This window comes from Canis lupus, chromosome 21, assembly GCF_011100685.1.
Source record: "Canis lupus familiaris isolate Mischka breed German Shepherd chromosome 21, alternate assembly UU_Cfam_GSD_1.0, whole genome shotgun sequence".
Lineage (NCBI taxonomy): Eukaryota > Metazoa > Chordata > Mammalia > Carnivora > Canidae > Canis > Canis lupus.
The window spans coordinates 39,782,787-39,807,814 of NC_049242.1; the positions used below are offsets into that span (position 1 = coordinate 39,782,787).

General features: G+C 34.7%; 1 protein-coding gene across 14 annotated transcripts in view; it reads right to left on the bottom strand.

Moving 5' to 3' along the window:
* SOX6 (SRY-box transcription factor 6) overlaps window positions 1-25,028 on the bottom strand; it is a 588,321-nt gene that overhangs the window by 393,520 nt on the left and 169,773 nt on the right. The window contains exons 1-2 of one of the 14 annotated variants that reach the window (XM_038569141.1): window positions 21,027-21,067; window positions 18,867-18,955 (exon numbers count right to left, since the gene is read on the bottom strand). The exons of 9 other annotated variants lie outside the window; for them this stretch is intronic. Coding sequence is in view for 2 of the 5 variants with exons in the window: in XM_038569131.1 (XP_038425059.1) it covers window positions 18,863-18,876 (14 nt within the window). In the remaining 3 variants the exon portion in view is untranslated. Of the gene's footprint in view, window positions 1-13,823; window positions 13,908-18,862; window positions 18,956-21,026; window positions 21,068-25,028 lie in introns of those variants that run through there. 4 more of the 14 variants (XM_038569131.1, XM_038569139.1, XM_038569130.1 and 1 more) reach the window with 4 other exon arrangements.

Here is a 25,028-nt window from a genome sequence, read left to right on the forward strand (position 1 = left end):
CTTCTAGGACTATAGAAGGAGAAATGATATTTCTAGAGGCAAAAACACCAATTACAGAGAGATGACAGCTTAGCGTCTGGAAACAAAGGCAAAAGCAGGAAACCCAAAATGCAGATACAAAAACTCAAAGAAGTACAGCAGTTTCGGGGCCAATCAATAAATAGCCTTAACAAACCCTCAACTCAAGGAACAGCTCAGGAATCAGATGTTCATAATGATAACTCTGAGCCATCAAGACAAGCTGTTAAGAAATTCAATTTAAAAATTATAACTTGGGATCCCTGGGTGGCGCAGTGGTTTGGCACCTGCCTCTGGCCCAGGGCGCGATCCTGGAGACCCGGGATCGAATCCCACGTCGGGCTCCCTGCATGGAGCCTGCTTCTCCCTCTGCCTGTGTCTCTGCCTCTCTGTCTCTCTCTGTGTGACTATCATGAATAAATAAATAAAATCTTTAAAAAAATAAAATAAAATAAAAATAAAAATTATAACTTAAAACTAGATATAACCTCAACTATACATACATTACACCAAAATTTTAACAGGAACTACTATCCCTGGAAATGGTGATTTTAAATATACTCTTAGTTAATGTTTCTGTATTTTCTAAATGAGAAACCATTTAGGAAATTAGAATGTACAAATAAATTATAAAATTAATGTTGGTTGCTTAAAGAGGTAGTCTTTAGAAGTCTAAGAAATACATGAAAGTGTAATAGAGGAATTAACTTATTCTATATTGAGCCCCTTGTTCAAATAGCCTATGTTGATACCAGGACAATAACAGTATGACAAAAATGTGACTGATATGAAAAAAAATGGTTACATGTTGCAGAATAAAACCACTTGAAAAAGAAAAATGCTAAAAGTAGATTCATCTCAGAGGTGCTATTTTAAATAGCAGTCAATATCAACACAAAGCTTATAACAAGAACCACATATGATTACTTCTATCTTTGCTTGCAACAATTCTGACACACCCTCATTTTTAGGGTTCAAAAAATGCTTAAACAACTCTAGGAAAAGAACAAAATAAACTGATAAAATGGAAAAAAATTCAAGAAGCATAGGCAAAAGTGAAGTGCACTTTTTTAAGCTTCTAACAGAAATTAGAATCCTCTAAGCAAATTTTGCTATTACTAGGAATCACTGACTCTGCACGGCTGGAAAGAAAGAAAGAAAAGGTAGCCGCACAAAAAAAGTAAATTAAACTATCAGAAATGAACCTATGGCGAAGTGTTTTCTTTCTGATTTACAGTATGTATCTCTCTTTGGCACTGTCCAAATGAATAGCATGTACAATTAGCAGAAAACATGCCAGAGAGCTATACAGCAGATTTTAGAGGCCTGTTTCACTTAGAAAAAGTGCTTCTTCTCCAGAAATATAGATCATTTTACTCTTTCTCAACTAGAGCTCTAATATTAGAAAGAGAAAAGTGGGAGAATAAATAGGCACAAAGTACTGGGACACTGGAAACTCTCAATTACTTGTATTGGTATTATTATCAGCAGTAGTAACATAATAATAGTACAGTGCTAATACAGATCTGAGAAGGACTAAATGAAATACAGTTGCACAGTTAATCTACAGCATAACCAGGACCAGGGTTTAATTATGTGCTTCCTCATTTCCAATTAATATTCAGTTAACCCTTTCTATAATTTCTTCTAAAATTTGCTATCTCCAGATCTAACTTGCACTTCAGCTGATTCAGCTGTGACTATTTCATTTCTTGTACTCCAACTGTCAGTGGGCTAAAGGCAACAGGCACCATTAATACACAAGGCATCCATATTTTGTAATACAAGATAAGTCTAAATCATACCTGTAAGTTGTTTTCTTAAGTGCATTTTATCTTTGGAAAACAAACTAAAAAGCTCCTTAGGTGTGCTCTCTCTCAATAGTGTCAATATTTTCATGTCTTATTTCTTTCATATAAATATATAAATAAATATAATGTTAAATATTTCCATTACTGGTTACTTTCAGTAAACAGAAAGGCAAAGAAAAAATAAAACAAATAATTTTCCTTTATTATTATATTTGGGAGCATATTTTCATCCACTTTAAATTGGATACACCCAAATCTTAGAAATGCAAACTCCTGTGATCACAAATAATTGCTAGTTTTTTCAGTGAAGTTTGAGAATCAGGCTAGCTGACTGTGTTACGGTGCTTATAGGAAAGAAGGGCATAATAAATAAGTTTCTGGTACTGATTCATTTTCTGCTCTTTTGAATTAATTAATGCTGTGGAAATCCCAGGCAACTGCTATAGCATTTGTGATTGAATTGAGTCCAAAGGAGAAAAATATGTAAAACATTATTTAATTAAAATTTTGAATTTTTTTCTCTCCCACTATCTGCTAGGTATTAGTCATTCAGACTAAAAGTACAGTTTCATATTGTTGCTGTCAAATTAACTGCCTTAGTTCACTTCAGTATCTGTAGAAATTTTTGGTATCTGGAGCCATACCTTGAGTATGTGACTCTCAAGCTCCTGGCCATATTTCAAAGCTATCTTTGGCAAATGCAAAAAGTTATAGGAAGACTCTGCTTGTATTGGTATACATATGGCTCTTGAGGAATGCTAGTGGAGATTTTTTTTTGTCCTTATACATGTTGTTTTGCATTTAGCTTGGGGAATAAGGCAATAATGAGAGTTGGAGGGAAAAATCCATTCTACTTTAATAATTTTAGTGTAATGCAGTAAAAGCAAAACTAAGAGAAGTTTATTTTTTATTCTAAGTTGAGGATGCCACACTGAGCAATCTTTCTTTTTCTACTTGAATTATTGTCCTTAAACATTAAATCTGATCATGACAATCTCCTGCTTAATAATCTGTATTATTTCCTCATAACCGTATGATAAACTCCAAATTCCTTGGTATGGATATCAGACCTATTAATATCTGATTTCAAACCATCTTTCTAATCTCATTCTCTGACATCACATAAACTTGACAACTTAAGACCTGATTTTTATTCTCTGTTGACTGTTCTCGTCATCTATGCCTGATTTCTTTTCCTAGAGCTTACAAGCTTCTTCCCAATTTATGGCCCTCAAAAATTCTGTTCCCTCTTATTCCCTCTTATTTCTCCTCTTCACCAAATTATCTCTACTCGTCTTAGGTCTTGGCACTAATCACTAATCAGTAATGCAGTCACCATCCTTGATCACAAACCAGGTTAGGTCTCCCTTTCCCCTTTCATACTATTTATTATCTTATAATTAATTATTTAATTCCTCCTCTTCTTTGGACTGTAAATGCCTAAAGAGAGGAACAGCATACATTATAAGTCACCACTATATTCTAGGCCAAACATACTTGGCACTCAATAAATATGGAAGATTCTCTCATTATTCTCTCAGTATCCAAATATTCATTACGTGAATTTCCAAAATTATGTAAGAAGTGAAAGGTAACAAAATATAGAAACATTCTCTAATGGACTTAATATTTATAAAATTGGTCTTGCACAAACATCCCTCACAAATTAACGTAACACATATCTCATCCATTTGGGTCAATTTCTTTGTATCTTTGATAATCTCTGCTCAGTGGTTTTAAATTTGTCTGCACATTGAAAACACATGAAGCCTTTAAAAAGTAGTAATAATGCCTGCGTCCCATTCCCAAAGATTGATTCAATTGATTTAAGTGGAGCCTAAGAATAGGGAAACTTTTTAAAATTGCCAATTTTTTCAGTGAAGTTTGAGAATCAAGCTAGCTGACTGATGAATACTGCATTGTGGAATGTTGTAAATAACTTTCAAAATAAAAATATATAGTGACTGCAAAATGAAACTGCAAGTCTTGCAAAGATGCAGGAACTGATGAGAAGAAATACAGTACAGGAGAATAGCACAAATTATTGATGAATCAAGAATTTGCAGTGAGGGAGTGCCTGGGTGGCTCAGTAGGTTAAGCCTCTGACTCTTGGTTTCTGCACAGGTCATGATCTCATGGGTCATGAGATTGCGCCCCAAGCAGGGCTCCGTGCTCAATTGGAGTCTGCTTGAGGAATCTCTCCCTCTACCTCTCCCACATCTACGCTTTCTCTCTAAAATAATAAAATCTTTTAAAAATAATAATAATTCACAGTGAGACTATATAAAAACCGAAGAACCAGAAAAGGCAGGAATGATAGTTTATACAGTAGATTATTCAAAGATAGTGATTTGAATATAAAAACATTAAGCAAAGTCCTTAAGAAATATTCTTTGCAAAAATGACCCTTATTATAATGGTACCACAATATCAAAAGTGATGGTGCTATCACAATATTTGACCTGAAAAATTACTCTTAAAAAACATGCAGTTAATTCCTTCTTCTAAGAATTAATGCATAGTTAGAATTACAAATGAAATGTTCCCAATCATATAAACTTATTTTTATTCATTTCCGTTCTAATTTTTAAAATTGAGTCAAAATAAAGTTATTCTTCCCATTGTTTACCATGTAATTTTTATCTCCATCCACTTAGTATTTTAAAATACCAAAGACCTTGTATTTAATGACCTTGCAGATTAGAGGCAATTCTACTTTTTTCCTTTTATATTTTTATACTGTCTCCTTTCCTTCCCTCATTACAATGGTTAGGAACTCTGACACAATGTCAAATAGGATGAACGAGCATGGGCTTTAATTATCTTGCACTCCATCTGGAAAGAAAGCATTCAATATTTCACCATTACATATGATGTTTGTTAGTTTTCACATATTTCCTCTGTGATCTTTACTGACTGGCCCATCAAGTTATTTTCATTTTTCATAGATGCATTTTTCAAATTAAGGACGTGATTTTCAAAAAAAACAACAAAAAAAAACAAAAAAAGTACATGATTTTCTATTAATAGTTTGCTGAGAGTTTTAAATTATGAATAGGTGTTTTCAAATACTTTTTCTTTATTTATTAAAATGTTCATATTATACTTCTCATTTATTCTGTTAATATGGTGAGGTTTTTCTAAATGTTCAATTAACCTTGCATTCCTAGGCTAACCTCTATTTTCTTTTTATATTGCTGGATTTAATTTGCTGATGTTTCATTAAAAATTTTTACATCTATAACCATTAAACATATAGGTCTAAAATTTTCCTTTTTTGTTATATTTTTTAGGTTTTCATAATAGGATTATGCTAGTCGCATGAGGTAGAAATTATTCTTTATTTTTTGGAAAAGTTTACATAAGATGGGCATTATTTCTTAAATGTTTGATACAATTCACCAGTGAAACCATTTGAGTCTATAGTTTCTTTATAAAAAGTTTTTTTTTAAGATTTATTTCTTTTTGGGGGGATTAAGGGGGAGAGGGAAAGAGAGTCTTAAGCAGACTCTGTGCAAAGCACAGAGCCAGAAGCAGAGCTCAATCTCACGACCCTGATATCACAACCTGAGCTGAAACCAAGGGTCAGGTGCTCAATTGACTGCACCACTCAGGCACCCAGAAAGTTTCTTTTTTAATTAAAAAATTCAACTTATTTTATAGATAAGATGTTAATTATGTTTTCTGTTTCATCTTCAGTTGGTTTTAATAAGCTGTATTTCTCAAGGAATTTATCCATTTCATCTAGGTACTACATTTTAGACAAAGATTTTCATAACATTTATTTATTGTGTTTAATCTCTATAAATTCCATAGTGAAAAAAAATAAATTGTGTAGTGATGATTCTTTTTTCATTCCTGATATGGGTGGGTTGGGTTCTTTTTTCTTGGACCTTATAAAAAAAATAACTTTTACCTACAAAGTATTCTCTTTTTTTTATCAGTTTATTATAACATGCCTTGGTGTACTTTTCTTTGTATTTATCCTGTTTGGAGTTCATCAAACTTCTTAAATCTGTAAACTTATATCTTTCACCAAATTTGGAAATTTGGGGCTATTATTTCTTCAAGTACTTTTTCCACCCTAATATTGCTTTCCTTTTTTTTTCTGGAACTTATTATATATGTTAGACCTTTTAATATTGTCCTACATGTCCTTAATGTATTCATTTCATTTCCAATTTTTTCTGTGTTAATTTGGATAATTTCTATTGATCAATTTTCAATTTCACTGACTTTTTCCTCTGTGATCTATACTGACTGGCCTATCAAATTATTTTAATATTTTAGATATTATATATTTCAGTTTAAAGTTCCCATTTAGTTCTTTTTGTAATTTCTCTCTCTCTGATAAAATGTCCTATTTTGGGATCCCTGGGTGGCGCAGCAGTTTGGCGCCTGCCTTTGGCCCAGGGCGCGATCCTGGAGACCCGGGATCGAATCCCACGTCGGGCTCCCGGTGCATGGAAGCCTGCTTCTCCCTCTGCCTGTGTCTCTGCCTCTCTCTCTCTCTCTGTGTGACTATCATAAATAATAAATTTTAAAAAATTTAAAAAAAATAAAGTTTAAAAAAAAAGTCCTATTTTTCCCATATTTTTCTGATCTTCATATTGTTGAGTAATTTTGGATTATATCTTAGATATCATGATCATTATGTCATGGAGATTCTTTTATAATGCTCTAAAGAGTGTCATCTTTGTTTGTTTTAGCAAGATATTTATTTGCTCAGACCCAAATGGCGTATTCTCTCTCACTGGAGTGTGTGGGAAGCAGCTCAAACAATCTGTTCAGTTCTTTGAGCCTTACCTGGGCTCCTTAAAGCTGGTCATGTGTATGCATGGTTTGGGGATCAGAGCCTGGGGCAAAGTTTGTACATAGAATTTGGGGCCCCCATTCTGTGGCTCTTTTTTTCCCCCCAGGTTTACCTCCTCACTTCCCAGCAGCTATGGTTGCCCCAAAGTCTGTTCTGGTTCTCCAGGCCAGAAAGACTGCTAATTTTTCTATTGGCATTTTATTAACCCAACACAGGCCTGCCCTCATGCGGGAAACCTTAAAAATGATTACCTTACCCCAATATCCTTCCCCTCTTCTTCCAAATTCCATCTCCTTTCAAGATGTAGCCTGCTTTTGGTTGTTTCCCAGTGTCTTCAGATTTTTGAGTTCTGTCCAGAGTTATAGCTGTTACTTTCACTTAATTTTAAATGGATTAATTAAATGGCCTTTTCTCACTACCAAATATCCTCTGATAATAAAACTTCTTGCATTGCCTTGGGGTGCCTGGATGGCTCAGTCAGTTTAAGTGTCTGCCTTTGGCTCAGTTCATTATCACAGTATCCTAGGATCCAGCCCCGTGTTAAGCTCCCTGCTCAATGAGGAGCCTGCTTCTGCCACTCCCCATGCTTGTGCTCTCTCTCACACTCTCTGTCTCAAATAAATAAATAAAAATCTTTTTAAAAAAACTAACTGTATTGCCTTAATGAAGGATTAAATGACACCACACTTTTTCACTCCTCCATGGTGTTACATATTCAGAATACTTCTGCCTACAATGTCTTTAATTCTCATAACCCTACCAAATAGAATTTTTCTGTGCCCATTTAAGAACATAGTAAAGTTTTGCCATCCTCCAAGTTTTAAATACCTAAAATTTCAACTGAGGATATTTTAATTGGAACTAACTCAGATGTCTATCAACATAACAATATAACATAGTATAAAATACTACATAGAAGAAAATAAGGTGGGATGCAGCTGAGCGTCTGCCTTTGGCTCAGGGTGTGATCCCAGAGTTCCGGGATTGAGTCCCACATAGGGCATCCTGTATGGAACCTATTTCTCCCTCTGCCTGTGTCTCTGCCTCTCTCTCTCTCTGTCTCTCATGAATAAATAAATAAAATCTTTAAAAAAAATAGGAAAAAAATAAGGTAAAGCTATATAAATTGACAGAAATCTAAGTTGTAATTTTATTTTTTTAAGATTTTATGTATTCATTCATTCATGAAAGACACCCACACAGAGAGAAAGAGAGAGAGAGAGAGAGAGAGAGAGAGAGAGGGGCAGAGACACAGAAAGAGGGAGAAGCAGGCTCCATACCAGGAGCCTGATGTGGGACTTGATCCTGGGTCTCCAAGATAACGCCCTGGGCCAGAGGCAGGGGTTAAACCGCTGAGCCACCCAGGGATCCCCCTGAGTTGTAATTTTAATAAATAAAAAAGGATATGTAAAATATTTGTGAAAAGGAGAAGTGTTACCTCACACAAAATAAAATTGCATATTTATATATAATTGTGTATACTTGTATACAATTATATAGAGAGAGGTCTAGAAGCATACAAACCAGATTAAGAATAGCAATTATGTTTGAGAAGAGAAATAGAATTTAGGGTGGAGAGAGACATTAAAAAATTAAAGTAAATTCTCTTTACTTTTTTCCCAATAATTATTCATTGAATATTTAATAATTGCCTGCTATATGCCAGGAACTATTCCATAACAAAAATGTATTTATGTATTATACTTGTGTAATTTTTAATTATTTTTAGTTTTTTAAATGAAATGTATTACCTCAATAAGGACAAATCGAAATAACAGAAAATCTCTAAAATGCTAAAAAACGTGATCCTTTATCTTGTCAACGTACCAGAAGCTCAGGAGCCTTTTAAATATAAGTATAAAGGGGCACCTGGGTGGCTCAGTGATTGAGGGTCTGCCTTTGGTCCCACATCAGGGCTTCCCACAGGCAGACTGCTTCTCCCTCTGCCTATGTCTCTGCCTCTTTCTGTGTCCTCATAAATTAACGAGCAAAATCTTTTTAAAAAAAAAATAAATAAATAAATAAATAAATAAATAAATAAATAAATGTATACAAATTTAGTGTTCTTTTAAATCTGTTGTCCGTGAGACTAAATTCTTATTCTCCAGATCTAGAACCAATGAAGAAACGAACTGATTTCTCTTTTTTCCCCTTAAAATATACTTCCATTCTCTTATGCTAATTTTTCTGAGGGCTAAGGATGGCAGGTGAAGTCTAAAGTTTTTCTTTGGATTATTTTCAGATATCAAATGGCTGCCAACAGATGAAAATATACCAATTTTCTTATTCACATACTAGAGTAAGCATGACTGAGGAATCCGGAGAGGAAATCTGGCCTTTATGAAGTTCATTCTTTCTTGATATAACTGAGGAATGTATCTTTGTTCGTTATGTTGATTCACCTCCCCTTCTTAGCCAGTTGACATAAAGACATCTTCTTATAAACTTTAATACTGAAATAACTTGGTATAACTCAACTTTTTAACCTTCTTCCCCAATTCCTTTAAGTAACAAGCCCTTCACTACCTCAGCAAAGAAACTCATTCCATTTTTAGACAACTGTAACTGTTACAAAGTGTTTGTCTTCCACCATTCCTGTGATTCTGGCTCCTTGTTCCTTTTACTGCTAACTTACGTTTGACCCTCCAGAGTATACACTCTTTCCCTATACAGCACTTTAGCCATTTCAGACAGCTACTGGGTTCTCTTAAAACTTCTTTCCTCAGGGTAAACATGTCTGGTTCTTTTAACCTAAGAGAAGCTTCTACCAACTGCCCCAGAAATGGTAAAAAAAAAAAATTAATTTCTCTGCAACCAGATTATTTACCCAATTGAAAAATACAAGTTTTGGCTTTTACCCTAATGCAGCACACAGCCTTCCTGGCTAATCATTACAAATATTCCTGGCAACTTGTCTCCAAAGAACTATCCCTCCACTTGCCTGCACACATGTATATATGCAACATACACATTCTCTTCCACTATTCCTTTTTTAAAAATCTTTTAAATAGGCACGAGAATGTGTCTATCCTGAATTCATGTGACGGGTTTCCATCCAAGGGGCTTGTACTCTCTGCTTAATCACATGGTTTTATTTGAACTATAGTTCATTTACTCCAAATTACAGTGTTTCATTCTTACAAGATCACACCTATTTCTCCTTATTTTTGAAGCCCTAAGATATCAGGCGTGAACTAGGACCATTAAACTTCATTCATAAACCTTAATTTAGAATAGGCTTAGCAATGTGTCTGTTAATTATATGCACTTAACCATCTCATTTCCATTTTTCTGGAGATTGTTAACTACTGTGTATCTCTAGAAAATTACAAAAAAAAATTCAAAATGTTTAAGTCTGAAAAACCTATACAGGACTTTCACCTAATTGGTCATGGTCCTTTGAAGAACCTAATTATACCCTCCAATCAAAATCTTTTTGAAGGAGTAGAGCTGGAGCAAATATTAGTCTGCCCTAGAAAACTATACCTAGGATTTTTTTTAAGCTTTTGTCCAAGCTCCTGTCTGATTTCTATCCCAGTTTTCCTAGCATTTGAAACAAAGATAATAAGACTCTAAGTTTTACTCGAAGATTATACAACATAATATGTGAAAAAGTTCACGTTAGAAGTATAAAGTATAATAAAAATTTAAGGTACAAATTTTTTAGGGGGGATGTAGGAGGAGAGGGAGAGAGAGAATCTTAAGCAGGCTTCACACCAGCGTGGAGCCCAGCATAAGGCTCAATCTCACAACCCTGAGATCATGACCTGAGCCAAAATCAAGAGTCAGACACTTAACCAACTGAACCACCCAGGCGCCCCTAAGGTACAAAATTATTAAATAATGGGACCTTCCATGACCACAAAGAAGCATTCTATAAATTCTCTCCTTTTAACACTGACATGTTAATTAAATTCTTTTTTTCTTCTTTTGTATCTCCTTTTCCCATACCACCCACCAAAAAAAAAAAAAAAAATTTTCAGCATAATTTTATAGCCTCAGATTTTAACTACAAATGTCAGCAAAGATTTACATAGAGTACAAGGTATGTATATTCTATCTTTTGAAACCCCAGCCCTCCTCTCAGACTGACTTCATTTTTGTCCCTTTATAACAACCTTTTCTATATTCTCCTGAAAAAAAAACCCAGACTGCCTAACAATATTATAGCAATTATCACCCATATTAATATTTTAGCTATAATTACCCACTTCAAACTCTTACAATTGGCTTCATGGCTTTCCTATGTGAATATATCAGATATATTTTCTCAACTACATGTCCTAAATTTTTCCAGATTTTTAGAGCTCATTGTAGAGTTTCCACATTAAGATTATAGCCACTGGAGCTGTTCTATAAATTTCTAGTTTGAAAGCTCAGTTTTTGCATCCAGGAATGGAGACTTCCCAAAATGAAAATACAGAGTGAAAGATCTCACTGAAAAATAAGCAGCAACAATGGAGAAAAGCTGTCAAATGTTCTATAGCTAGAGGATAAGAAACCAAAAAGGTCCCAGCCACCTCCCTCATCCCATGCTAGCATTAAATTGCATAATTTTACCTAAACAGTATATGCAAACTAAACCACAGGCCATTTTTATGTAATTTTCTTTCTCTCAATCTCCCTTTCTTTTTCTTTCTCATTCACTATATTCTCCTCCGTAATAACAAATATTTATTGAATGCCTGTCATATACCAGACCATGTGTGCTAAATGCAAGGGAAGACATCTGAAAACAAAATAGATCAGTCTAGAATGAAGGGCAGACATTAAACAAAATTCACACACGTACATAATTTAAAATTGCAGTACTACTATGAAATAGAGTGGGAAGCAAGGTCTTTACAGACAGACAAGATTTGAGTTAGAAGGATCAGAGAAGCCTTATCTGAAATAATGACATTTTTAAACAGGGACCTGAAGGATGAGCAAAAGACATTCTGATAAAGAGTGGGAAGAAATGTATTCCAGTTGAGAAGACAGCATTATGTGAAGACCTTAGAGCAGGAAAAATGTGAAGATACAGACCAGTATAGCAGCTGAATTAGAAAGAACTATTGGGGGGATCCCTGGGTGCTCAGAGGTTTAGTGCCTGCCTTTGGCCCAGGGCGCGATCCTGGAGTCCCAGGATTGAGTCCCATGTCAGGCTCCAGGCATGGGGCCTGCTTCTCCCTCCTCCTGTGTCTCTGCCTCTCTCTCTCTCTCTCTCTCTGTCTATCATAAATAAATAAATAAAACTTTTTAAAAAAAAAAGAAAGAAAGAACTTGGGGGATAGGCAAGAGCTGAGGCTGGTAATGCAGTGGCCAGATTGTGCAGGGGTTTTGCAGATTAAAAGAATTTTTTGTTTTAACTAAAGTGCAATAAAAAGCCAAGAAAAGATCTTTTTCGGATTTCAAAGAATAGGAAGTGGAGTTTTTCCTCTTGTATAAAGAACATGGAATTTAACCATAAGAATAAAGAGAGGCATGGCAATGACAAACACCAAATTCAAGAGTGATTACCTCTGGCAAAAAGAGAGGAAGACGTGAAATTGAGAAAGAGTTCACAAGAGGCTTCTTCTGTATTGGTAAGTTTTTATTTCTCATAAATACATAGATATTTTAACCTACACTTTATACCTTTTTATATAATTTTCATAAAATGTTTTAAAGAAATTAATGAATGCTAAGAATTCACTGCTTCATTTCATTCTCCTCTTCTTTCTAAGGTTCATATTAAATAAATCTTCCAACTTTGAGAAAGACAAGCACACGGAATTAAGGGATCTCCCCTCTTATACATTTTGTTTCCTGGGCCTTTATTTTCTAGACTTTAGCGTCAGATCTTAGAGGCTCTTCAATTAGCTTATCTTTTATTTTAGCATACACTATAATCCTTGTAGCTTTCCAACATCCCCAGAGTTAATATGAGGATTAAATGAGATAAAGCATTTAACATAGCATTTAGCCCACAAGAGCTCAATAAATTTTAACTGTTATCTTTATTATCTCACTTATTATGGTCTATACTTACATTCTTACTCCTAAATATGGGCCAGAACATTGGAACTAAGAAAAAGCTGAGTGTATATAGCCAAATGGTGCTCTGGCATTTTGAATGCATATATATTGTATATATTGACTATATACTGAATATACTGTATATATTCATAAACACAGACACACAAATACATGCACAGGGATAATATATATTTCCAATATTGAGTTTATAGTTTCATAGACACACTTTTTCTGTTCTCATTGAAGCATTAAACAACAAAATATTAATTTGAGGCCTTTTTATTGCCACTAAAGAAATACCTTAAAGAAAAGGGTTAAAATTCTGCATTTGACCATACACAGTTACAATTTAACGTCAGTTCAGTAAGTTTGCTAATTTCTCCTGAGTACAATGCTACACTGAAATGATTTATGGTTGCCCAAAGCTGCAATAATATTCAGTACAGTCCATACTATGTTTAAAAGGCTCATTTTTGTAATGTCAAGTAATTCATGCAAGCTTCAATCTTTTGAATTGAATATTGACATCAAAATTTCTTCTACAACAGGAGAAGCAGTCTTTGATGCAAGAACATTATTAAAATCTTATCTTTTCCCTTAATTTTCTTTGTACAAATAGCACAGATCCTCTCATTTCTTTCCTTCCAATTCACAAATACAATAAAAGCTGTCTTTAGAAAGGTCCTTAAACATCACGATGAAATGAGTGTTAGGACCCAGAAAATAAGAGAACTTATGACAGTTTTTGTTACCTAGAAGTCTGAAAAGTATCTCACTTATTTTATGTGAATATTATATTTTAAATTATATTTTCATACCTAAGAATTTGCTCTCGTGAAAAAACAAGTTTGCCACTCGATATTCTTTAGTCTGAGGTTTGGACTCAGATTGTTTTAGTAATCATTCCTCCAGGCCCACTTCCTTGTTCTTAATCACAAATCTAATCGTGTATTTTTATAAATATTCAAAATTAAACATATTTATCTACTTAGGTAAATAATTTTCAGTTAACTTTTACCGATAGCCTAGGTAGAGATCTCATTAACAAACACATTCAGAACTTTTTAGATTTGTTCTGGCAACTTGTAAATTCATAATAGATCTAACTGTTTAAATATATTAACATTCTGGGCATTTAAAAATGAATATAAAAGATTAATTCCAAGTTTTGTTTTACTTACCAAGCTCTGCCATTCCACCTCACTGCCTGAACAATATTATCAGCGCTTCGGATACTCATTCTTGCTAAGTAAAAGGATATTTCTTCTCTAGCTGGATTAATAATCAACTTTCTAGATAGTTCATTTGTAATTCTCTTCTGGTTAACCCTTAGTATTACAGCAGTCTGCCCAACTCATGCTAATCAATTTATGAAGCAGGAAGAAAAGGGTGAAATTCAATTATGCAGATAACAAATGGAAAATAAAAATGAGGGACAGTTCAGATTAGGCACAAAAGAACAATGAACCTTACTTTCTTACACTAAAAGGTATAAATCTTTATGTTAGATATTACAAAAGTGGTCAAATCACATACACAAGAAACAAGATACATGAAGAGAGAAATATAATAGGCTTACAACACACCAGTCCAGTGCTTATTAGCCTGTGTTTTCTGCTTTATTTACATGCAGATAAATACAGATTAGCTCTGGGCTAGAAAATACTTTTCTCTTAGTATAAAGGTCTAACTTTAAACCCCCAGCTGCTTCCTCTCTCAACAGTTGTAATACTTGATCTCTTATTCTACAGTAAGTACCATCTCAGGCTTTATGGCATTTTCTCAAAATGTGACCTATAAACACTTGCATCAGAAAAATCTGAGTGCTTGTTAAAATATAGATACATGGGCCCCACCTCGGAAATCCAAAGCACCTCAGGTGATTCTTATGTACACTAAAAGTTTGAAAGCCATTTCTGACCTCATCTAAGGAGACTCCAACACAATCCTTTGGGACTCAGAATGAAATCAATTAATCCTGCTGCTAGGTTGACCTCAACCTTTTGCTTTGATTCTAATAACTAGGATTCTACATTGCTTTCCTGTATCTAAATACATTAGCCACCTAAGACCATGACCCTTACATGGTTATGGTAATCTTTCACTTGTGGTCTACTCAGAAACCAGAATCTGTCCTTTAATTACCCCTGTTGTCTATGGCCTTATGGTGGCCTAGCTGCCTAAATCATGAACTACCACTTGCCCAGGCATTTCTTGCTTTGTTTGCCTAACTAAACACTTTAATCTCCTGTTTTATGTCTTCCTTCCACATATATGGACCTGTTGGTATTCATTGTCCAGTCTTTTAGTGAATGCATTTTGCCTGCTATGTTCACTTTATTCCAAGGCTGTTCCACTCCTCTAACAGTTTGCTCTATGCCTGTTGTGATGGAACAGAACTTGCTTAATCACGTGTAGAACTGTGAAATGAACAATTAGCTACAAGACGAAAAGAGATATAGACATGGCAGCCACTGGTTTCACAAATTGTTACAAAGGTTCATGTTTGTATTCGGAATAAAGGAAAAGATAATGTCTATGGGAGGACAAGGGGATGAGCAAAATGGGTGAAGGGGAGTGGGAGATACAGGCCCCCATTTACACAATGAATAAGTCCTAGGAATAAAAGACATGGCATAAGGAATATAGTCAATGACTATATATCATAATAGCATTGAATGGTGACAAACGGCAGCTACATTGGTGTGGAGAATAGCATAATGTATGGAATTGTTGAGTCACTATGTTGTATACCTGAAACTAATGTCACATTGTGTACCAACTGTGAGCAAAAAAAGAAAATTAAAGATAATGATTATTTATTTTTATTTATTTTATTTTTTAGATAATGATTATTTAAAAAGAACCAGGGAAAGCTAAAGAAAAATTCTTGAAAACTGGAATAGTATACTACGTAAAATAAAGTGAAAAAAATTTTAATTCTAATCATTTGCTTATATTTTCTTGGAACCTATTAAGAAAGGTCAACAGGACAATGATTATTTAATGTGGGGAGAATGTTTAAGTAAGTAAAAGAAAAACAATACTGGACTAGTAGAACTCTGAAGACTTGGATTTCTCACGGCCTCTATAACTTCCTAGATTTGTGATCTAGATTAAGTCTCTTAATAGTTTTGTGCCTCAGTCCCTAAATAGGTCTAGTAAATCATGCCCTCTGTGTCTAAGATTATTCTGATAATTAAAACAAGATCATATTTATTAAAAGATTTGAAACTATAAATGCCTTATAGATATAAGGGATTATTATAGCTAATAAATTGCTATTTTATAAAGATTATAATTAACACCTACCCAAAACCTACCCCCAAAAATATATAAAGTGACCATTGTTTTGTTTAGTTTTATATTTTTTAAGTATAAACCATATGCATTGAAAGAAATAAAGTTTGTAAAATGTCTTTCTTTTTTTAATAAATTTATTTTTTATTGGTGTTCAATTTGCCAACATATAGAATAACACCCAGTGCTCATTCCATCAAGTAACCCCCTCAGTGCCCGTCACCCAGTCACCCCCACCCCCCACCCACCTCCCCTTCCACCACCCCTAGTTCATTTCCCAGAGTTAGGAGTCTCTCATGTTCTGTCTCCCTTTCTGGTATTTCCCACTCATTTTTTCTCATTTCCCCTTTATACCCTTTTACTATTTTTTATATTCCCCAAATGAATGAGACCATATAATGTTTGTCCTTCTCCGATTGACTTTTTTCATTCAGCATAATACCCTCCAGTTCCATCCACGTCGAAGCAAATGGTAGGTGTTTGTCGTTTCTAATAGCTGAGTAATATTCCATTTTATACATAAACCACATCTTCTTTATCCATTCATCTTTCGATGGACACCGAGGCGCCTTCCACAGTTTGGCTATTGTGGACATTGCTGCTAGAAACATCGGGGTGCAGGTGTCCCGGCATTTCATTGCATCTGTATCTTTGGGGTAAATCCCCAGCAGTGCAATTGCTGGGTCGTAGGGCAGATCTATTTTTAACTCTTTGAGGAACCTCCACACAGTTCTCCACAATGAGATACCACCTCACATCAGTGAGAATGGGGAAAATTAACAAGGCAGGAAACCACAAATGTTGGAGAGGATGTGGAGAAAGGGGAACCCTCCTGCACTGTTGGTGGGAATGTGAACTCGTGCAGCCACTCTGGAAAACTGTGTGGAGGTTCCTCAAAGAGTTAAAAGGTCTTTCTTAAGAAAATTTCAGGAATAGGACTAATATCAATCGGGGCAGTATAAGGTAAAATCATCCCAAAATATAAGTAAATAAGTAGATAACCGAAGTTTGTCTAGGTCAGACACAAACCTTACGAGTCTTACCAGAAGCATGTTTAGATGAGGAAAGGTTCATTTGGATTGACACTGGTGACATTTCTTATCCAGAACCATGTCCCTAAAGCAAGAGTTCAGTGTGACTCTGCACAACCAAACCTTAGAGCATTTGTTGCAAGAAATTTAGACTGTATCCAATATAGTTTAAGATTCAGTCAAGTGCTATGATTTAATTTAACTGGTTAATGTGTACATATTAACATTCAGAAGACAGAAGTGCTTAGCAGGTATACAAATTGGTTGATGAACATTACCCATGTGAAGAAAAAAGTATTGATTCTTGACTTAAAAAATAGACACTTCCAGTGTTTTAAATTTTAATAAATGTATTCAACAAATATTGTTGAGCACCTCTCAGGTTCTAGGCATTATTCAAGATGTTGGGGAATATGAGTGACTAAAACAGTCAAAAATTCTCTGCTATGTAGAGCTTATATTCCAGGAAATATACGAGAAAGAGGGCCAATAAATTTAATAGATATACAAATTATATTAAAAATTTATAAAGTCTATGGAAAAAATAGAACAGCATTAGGGAAATCAGGAATGTTTGGAGGGTTACAACTTAGTGGGGTGGGGGGGACACAGGGAAAAGGAGAAAGAATTTTAAGCAGGCTCCACTCCCAGCATGGGGCCCAGTGGAGGGCTTGATCTCACAACCTTGAGATCATGACTTGAGCCGAAATCAAGAGCTGGACACTTGACTGACTAAGCCACCCAGCCACCCTTGGAGGGTTGCAATTTTAAAATAGAGTGATCAGTCTTCAGGATATTTACTCAAAGAAAGCAAAAACACTAATTCAAAAAGATATATTCCTATGTTTATTGGAGCATTATTTACTTACAACAGCCAAGATATGGAAGCCACCCAAGTGTCCATCCATAGATAAATGGATAAAGGTATGGTATATAAATAAAATGAGATATTACTCAGTCATTATAAAGAATGAAATCTTGTCATTCTCAACAACATGGATGAATCAGAAGGTATTGTGGTAAGTGAAATAAGTCAGAGACAAATACTATATGATTTCACCTATATGTGGAATCTAAAAAACAAAACCAAAGAACAAATATACAAACAAACACAATCACAACTACAAAAAATAAATACTCATAAATATAGAGAAAAAAAAAACAGTGGTTGCCAAAGGGAAGTGGGGGGGAGTGAAATAGGTAAAAGGGAATTATAACTCCAGTTATTAAATAAGTAAGTCACAGGGATGAAACATATATCATAGAGAATATACTCAATAATATTATAATAACATAATATGTTGACAGATGGTAACTACACTTATGGGGGATAAGCATTTCATACTGTATATAACAGTCAAATCGCTATGCTGTACACCTGAAAATAATATTTTATTAAATATCAAGCATACTTCAACTAAAAATTAATTAGTTAAATTAATTTAAATAGAGTGGTCAAGATAGACCTCATTGAGAAGATGACATCTAAGCAAAAACTTGAAGGAAGTGATGACATCTGCTGTGATTCTTTGCTCATAGAAAGGTTTTTTTCACCAACTTTAAATTTTACCACTTTAATGATAAATTGAAGATAGTCTTACAAATTAATTTTAATATTTATATTTCATATAATATACTTTCATATTTATATTTTTATATTGGTGAACATTTCATATTATAACTTTGATATTATAAGAGTGAAAGTTAAAATTGATACTCCAATACTAAAACAAATTACAGTACATCAATATGGTATATAATATGGTAAAGTCATGTTTTCAAAAACTAATGGGAAAATGTAATAAAATGATTTTTTAAGTACAAAAACATATTTATAGTAGGATCCAATTTTGAAATTTCTTTTCATTTACTCAACTATTTTTCAGTACCTACTATGAGCCATGCACTGTTCTGGGCATCAGAGAAAGAGGAGTAAACAAGCTAGACATGTTCTTTCTTCTCATACACACATAGATAAAATACTGAAATGAAATATACCAAAATGTTACTGGGGAGTAAAGGTTTTTATTACAAAACAATAAGGTGAAATTATGGATTATTTTATTTTCCCCTCCATGTTTAAATATAATCCAAAATTTCTAAATATACTCTGCATAATTCTAAAAACTAAACTATAGCATTTATATTGATCTAAATAATATGATTCATATTTGTCTTGGGGTGTCTGTTTAGATAAAGCACAAATATACACCTAATATTCTGAATATACATTACATTTTTTCAATCATATACTGATTCTTATGTCTTTTAACACCTAATAAAGTTGGATAGTATCAGGTCCCTTTCTACAGATGCAAAAACTAAAAAACAGAACAGTGAACTAATTTGTCAAACTAGAAAGAAAAAGTGTTTAAAATTATAATACTGTGTGAAGGTGTCTCACACAGTGCCTAGATCAAGAGATGCTGCAGATTCTGAATGCAATGCCAAAACCTTGAAGTACATCTCTCCCCAGTTATGCTGTGGTTTTGTGTGGAGTTTTTCATTAGGAAAAAATGTTTCATTTGTTTAAAATGAACCTTTAATAGTTACAAAAATCTGATCCAAATCCCAGTACCACCACCACCACCAGCTTGTTCTATTAGCTTTATTCCATCTCCCTACAGCCTCTAAAATCACCTGTAAACAAGACATGTTCCTGTAATGTTTCTTCATTCTTCCTTTGATTTTAAGTTTTTATATTCAAATAGCATAGCAAATGGCATCTATATGTCTACCTCTAACTAGCTGAGTTATCTTGGGCAAGTCATTTTAACTTTCCGGCCTCTTCTTATTTTTCAAATATTAGAGTTGGACTAGATAATCCCAAAAGTCCTTAAACTCTATGTGTTTCATGCCCACAATAAATTAAAAGAACACAACTTCTGAAAGAAAGAAAGAAAGAAAGAAAGAAAGAAAGAAAGAAAGAAAGAAAGAAAGAAAAGAAAGAAAGAAAGAAAGAAAGAAAGAAAGAAAGAAAGAAAGAAAGAAAGGCTATAGCAATAAAGACAGTTGGCTAGAAAAAGTAAGAAAACAAAGACCTGGTATTAAAAGAAAATTTGAAAATCTCCCCAATCTCCTGGACCAAGTCCAGTTTCAATTATACAAAGGTTGTTTGGGGACAATAGAGAGCAAGAAATATGAAGGATCCTTTGATCATCAAAAGATGATCCTTTTGCCTAAAAGGATAGTGTTCCTATACTCTCTCTGGTTCCAAACACACACACACACACACACACACACACACACACAACCAACCACAAACACAACCAAGTATTTTAATATTGGAAGGAAAATAGAAGCCAGTCATTTTGCTGAAATGAAAGTATTTCAAATCCAGAGAGAGTGATTTGGTTTTGAGGATTTTTATGAACTAACACTGTGTCCAATCCTTTCCTATCACCTCCTCTGTAATACAAAACCCCAATAGCTCTTAAAATGGTTGCACTTTCTTGTGTACAGAGAGAAAAATTTGTGTTGCTATTGCAGCAACATCTAAACAGTTTCCTGTAAACTTTCTGTGATGGAAGTCGTAGAATTTATGATAAAACCCTGTAGAGTGGTGAAACAAATTTCTTTCATATTTATCATTCATTTTATTCAGTGTGCATTTGAAGGAAAACCTTTTAAGAACACCAATAATGTGAGAAAGCTACAACAACTAAATTTATTGTTAAGTATCACATCACTGGTCCTCCTGGGAGTTCAGGAAGAAAGCTTAAATCACATTTCCTAACACATTGGAGAGCTTCCCAGAGATGTGATGGCCCACAGAGGCAAACCATCCAAAGCACACTGGAATCTCAGAGATGGTGACAAAGAAATATCACTTTGTTTAATAAAAGCAAATTGAAGCTACCCTTTTATTTTTTAAAACAAAGTACAAACTCTCTCTTACCCCATTTTTCTCCTTTCCTTGCCCTGCCCCCCCCCCCCCCCCCCCCCCGCCGTTTCACCTGACTAAACTGTAGGTATTTGTTCCATCACCTGACTTAGGGGCTGGCTAGAAATATTAGAAAAAAACAATCTACCATTGTTACATGAGACAACAACCTTTCATGTCCTTGAAGCTCACCATGACCTTTCATCTTTCCTATCCCCAGTGGTCTCTCCTAACAACTAAAACTACACTCAGTTGGGCTGAATTCCAGATTGTCATAAAAAGAACCCTATCCTTTCAAAACAAAACCAATTTTTACACCAAGGTGGGGGAGAAACACAAGTCCATTGTTCCCTCACAGATGGAAGTTGGAGTTACTAAGGCAACTGCTCTAATCCTCCTTTTTACCACCTTTTTCACATCACTGGCCTATCAAGTATGCTACCTTTTAACTCATAAGCTCAAAAGCTGGTAGTCTAACTGGCTGCCCTAATTAGCTACGATTTTCACACTACAGACAACATGATGAGCTAATCGAAATTTGCAAAATAATGACGTACCTCCAGCAAATATTCCTCCTCCTGAGGCCCAGTCTTAGAATAACAATAATGAGACCATTATTAGAGAAGGGCATTAAAATGCTGCACTGCTGCTAAACAGAGAACTTAATTGTTCTGGTCTTGTCCATTGAATCAACAACCTATTGTTGTGGACTTGAAAAATAAAGGACTGGAGAATGGGTGCCATGATGATTGGTCTGTGCGGCCATACCGGCACTCTGTAGAATTGTTTTCTTTTGAAACTCTTGATGGACTAGTAGTTTTGTTTAAAAGTAACATAAAAGGCGATTGTCTGGATAAAAAGTCCTATTTATTGAAATCCTTAGAAGCAGTTGCATGGATTTGTTCGTGACCCCTGAGATAAAAACATAGTGACCATAATAACACCATTTGTAGAGAGCCCTGTTACCACTGCCTACAGTAACATAAGATAAGAGACAGTCTTTTCTAGCTACTGTAGGAAGGAAGGAAGTACTTCTGAGCAGAAAGCAAGAATGATAAAAGGTCAAATACTGGATAAAGCTCATTAATCTCTGAAAGGGAGACTTTTAAAAATAATGCTAATTTAAGAATTCTGCACAATTGCTACAGATTCAAGCACATGTAAAAAGGCTCACAGCTCTTTTTCTTTTTTCTTTTCTCACTTTTAAGCTTCATTCCTTTGCTTAAAAAGAAGGATTAAAATAAAATGATTATTAAATAACTGAAGCAAGATGTCTCAGGATAACCTGGAGAACAAAAAAACCCGAAGGTTTCCAGATAATTATTTTTATGTTCATCCCCACTCTATAGCAAGAATAATGAAATACTAAAGTTAAAGGTTAACTAGTATAGGATTCTTAGCAGTAGAAAAGCACTGTTTACACATTGTTAAAGTGTCTTCTCTATGGAGCCACAGTACATGTTTTCTGTAAAGTCAGGTGGATTTTAGTGTTGAACTATGGTGGGAGGGAGTGTACTTTCTTGTTAGGTATTTTTGGGGTGGGGTTGTTTGTGGGGTTTTTTTATCAAGTGAAATCTGCATTATATAAAAGTGTATTAAATTGTAAATAAGACCTCTTGCTTCATTCAATCTGTGCTTTGCTTCATTTATCTTCATCTTGTTAGGCTAAATTAATTAACAATCTCACTGTTGCACACTTTCTCTTTTCATTACATCAAATAATGGCCCGTATATGGAGAAAGCACTCACCACGGGAATTCTGTAACTCTACTGCTAAGAAGAGTTTCTATGTAGCAGTGCAGTGATAGTAACTGGATATATTCATTTTATAAGCATTTATCAAATGTACTTTCCATTGTTAACAACTAATTAAGCACCTAAATTCTTAACATATCAATAAGAAGCCATAAGGGGGAAAAAAAACCTAACCAAAATAGAAGTTGCAAGATACTTCAAAAAGGAAAAAAAATCCTGTTGTATATGCACAACTAGATTTCACCATCCATGTCACCCGAAATAAGAAAAACCCCATGCAAATTTGACACGTATGTTTTCATAGATATGACACAACATTGTATAAAAGGTTTAAAAGACACGCCCAAAGCTGTTGTATTCCTTGCTTTGGAATGTCTAACATGTGATAAATTGGATGATTAGAATTTCATTGGTAAATCCCATTATTTTAAATCTAGAAGAGTGAAGTGTGTTAAACTCTTTTGTAAGTTTTCTTTCAACCTGAAACACTGTGGCATCTGGAGCTATGCAAATGGACAAAATGGTAAAGCCCTTCTTAATCTTCCCTGTTCCACCAGTGTTTCTTTCTCCAATCACAGCTTTGTGGGTGATATCTTTCTGCGAGCATTTATTTAATTAAAACAGACACTGACAGAAGGACATGGATTAGTACTGTAATGATGCATTTACTTAGATTAATCGGAGGCTCCTTTTAGAGTAATGGCTTAAACAAAGAACAAAAGGAAATTGTTATGAAACAGCCTTTTATCCCAGGCAAAGGTCGCATTATGAGGTTTTTAATTTTGTCAGCTTCTGTTATACTCTGCCTTGCTAGTGGAACATGAGAAGTGCTTTTACCCCCAATAAAGCCAGTTATTATAAAAACAGCCATTAAAGCTGCAAATTAAAATGTCTGGTTTTAAAACAGGTTACTTAGCTTTCAGAATCCTCTAATTAGCATGTTGCGCATTGTTGTGAGGAAAAGAAGACTAAAATGCTAATGACCTACCGCCAGGTGACCATACTGCTGTGCAAAATAATAAGGACCTTTCCAACTAACATGACGAATTAACTAAGTACAGGTTCCCCCATCCAGCACCTCTTCTCTGAGTAGAGATCAGTAAAGCCTAGTCTCTGTCCTGGGGACCAGGATTCTCAGCCCTCTACTTAAACGATATACTCACTAAAAAGCAGACTTCTTTCTACAACAAAAGAAAGTGAATGAAATAGCAATAGAGCATCTGAAAGTAAAAAAAGACAACAGTGATTTGTTGTCAAAGCACAAAGAAAGAATTAAAGCACCAGGTCCCTAACAAAACTACCTCATTGCTTCTTTCATCCAACACCTCCCCTTTAATAAGTTGGACTTTCAGAGTGTAAATGGAATTAAGATTTGAAAGCTCAGTCTTCATTCACAACATTCACTTTTACACTTTGTTGTTTTCAAATAGCCTAAAGTAAAGCCAGTTTCCCTTTTTTGAGCCTCATTTTTTTCTATTTTACTGACTCCACTCACCACCACCTCTTCTTCCCAGTCAAAATTTGCTCTTTTCAAAGGATATATTGGCTTTTGTGTTTCTTGCTACATGAATTTGACTTTATTTGCACTATTTGCACTTTTTTTTTTACCTTAACTTTTTTGTATACGGAATGACTCTGTGCCCTGTTAAGGGTAACATACATTAGCTGAAAATATAGACTGGGTGGAGGTATCTCCGGAGTTCCTAAAATTGACCCACAAAGAAAACATATTTCACTTTAAATCAAGTCTCACACAAGTATCACTGAGAGGCTAGCTCTAGGAATTTCTTGAAATCATTATGAAACATATGTTGTCATTGAAACAGCAAGAAATCACTAGGAGTCATCGGTGATATTTGCCCAGTTGAGTCTTTTTTAAAAGAGGTTAACTGAGGTTGTATCAATTATCTATGGCCACAAAAATGCTGCAGGTTCGACCACCCCCAAACTCAGTGACTTAAAACAATAAGCATTTATTTAGCTCATGTGTTTGCAGTCAGCTGGGCACTTCTGCTTTTAGCTGAGCTCACCAACATGTCTTGTGGTTGGCCGGCTTTTGGCTGATCTAGGATGGCCTTGGCTGGGACAACTAGAGTAATTCAACTTTGCTCCATATGTCTCATCCACCAGCAAACTAGCTTGTTCTTCTCGTGGGGACAGAAAAGGGCAAGAATGTGAACAGAAACGTACAAGTACTTTCACAAGCCTCGACTTGTATCACCTTTGCTAACATCCCATTGGCCAAAGCAAGTTAAATGATAGATCCCAGAGTCAAGGGATGAGTCAGAAAACCCTTCTAAAATGGAAGGGCACTGTAAAGTCTCATGACAAAGGTCATGGATACAATGAAGGAAGAAGGAAAATTGGGGCCTTTGAGCAATCAATCTTAGCAAAGAGGTCAAGGTCATTTTGAGGAT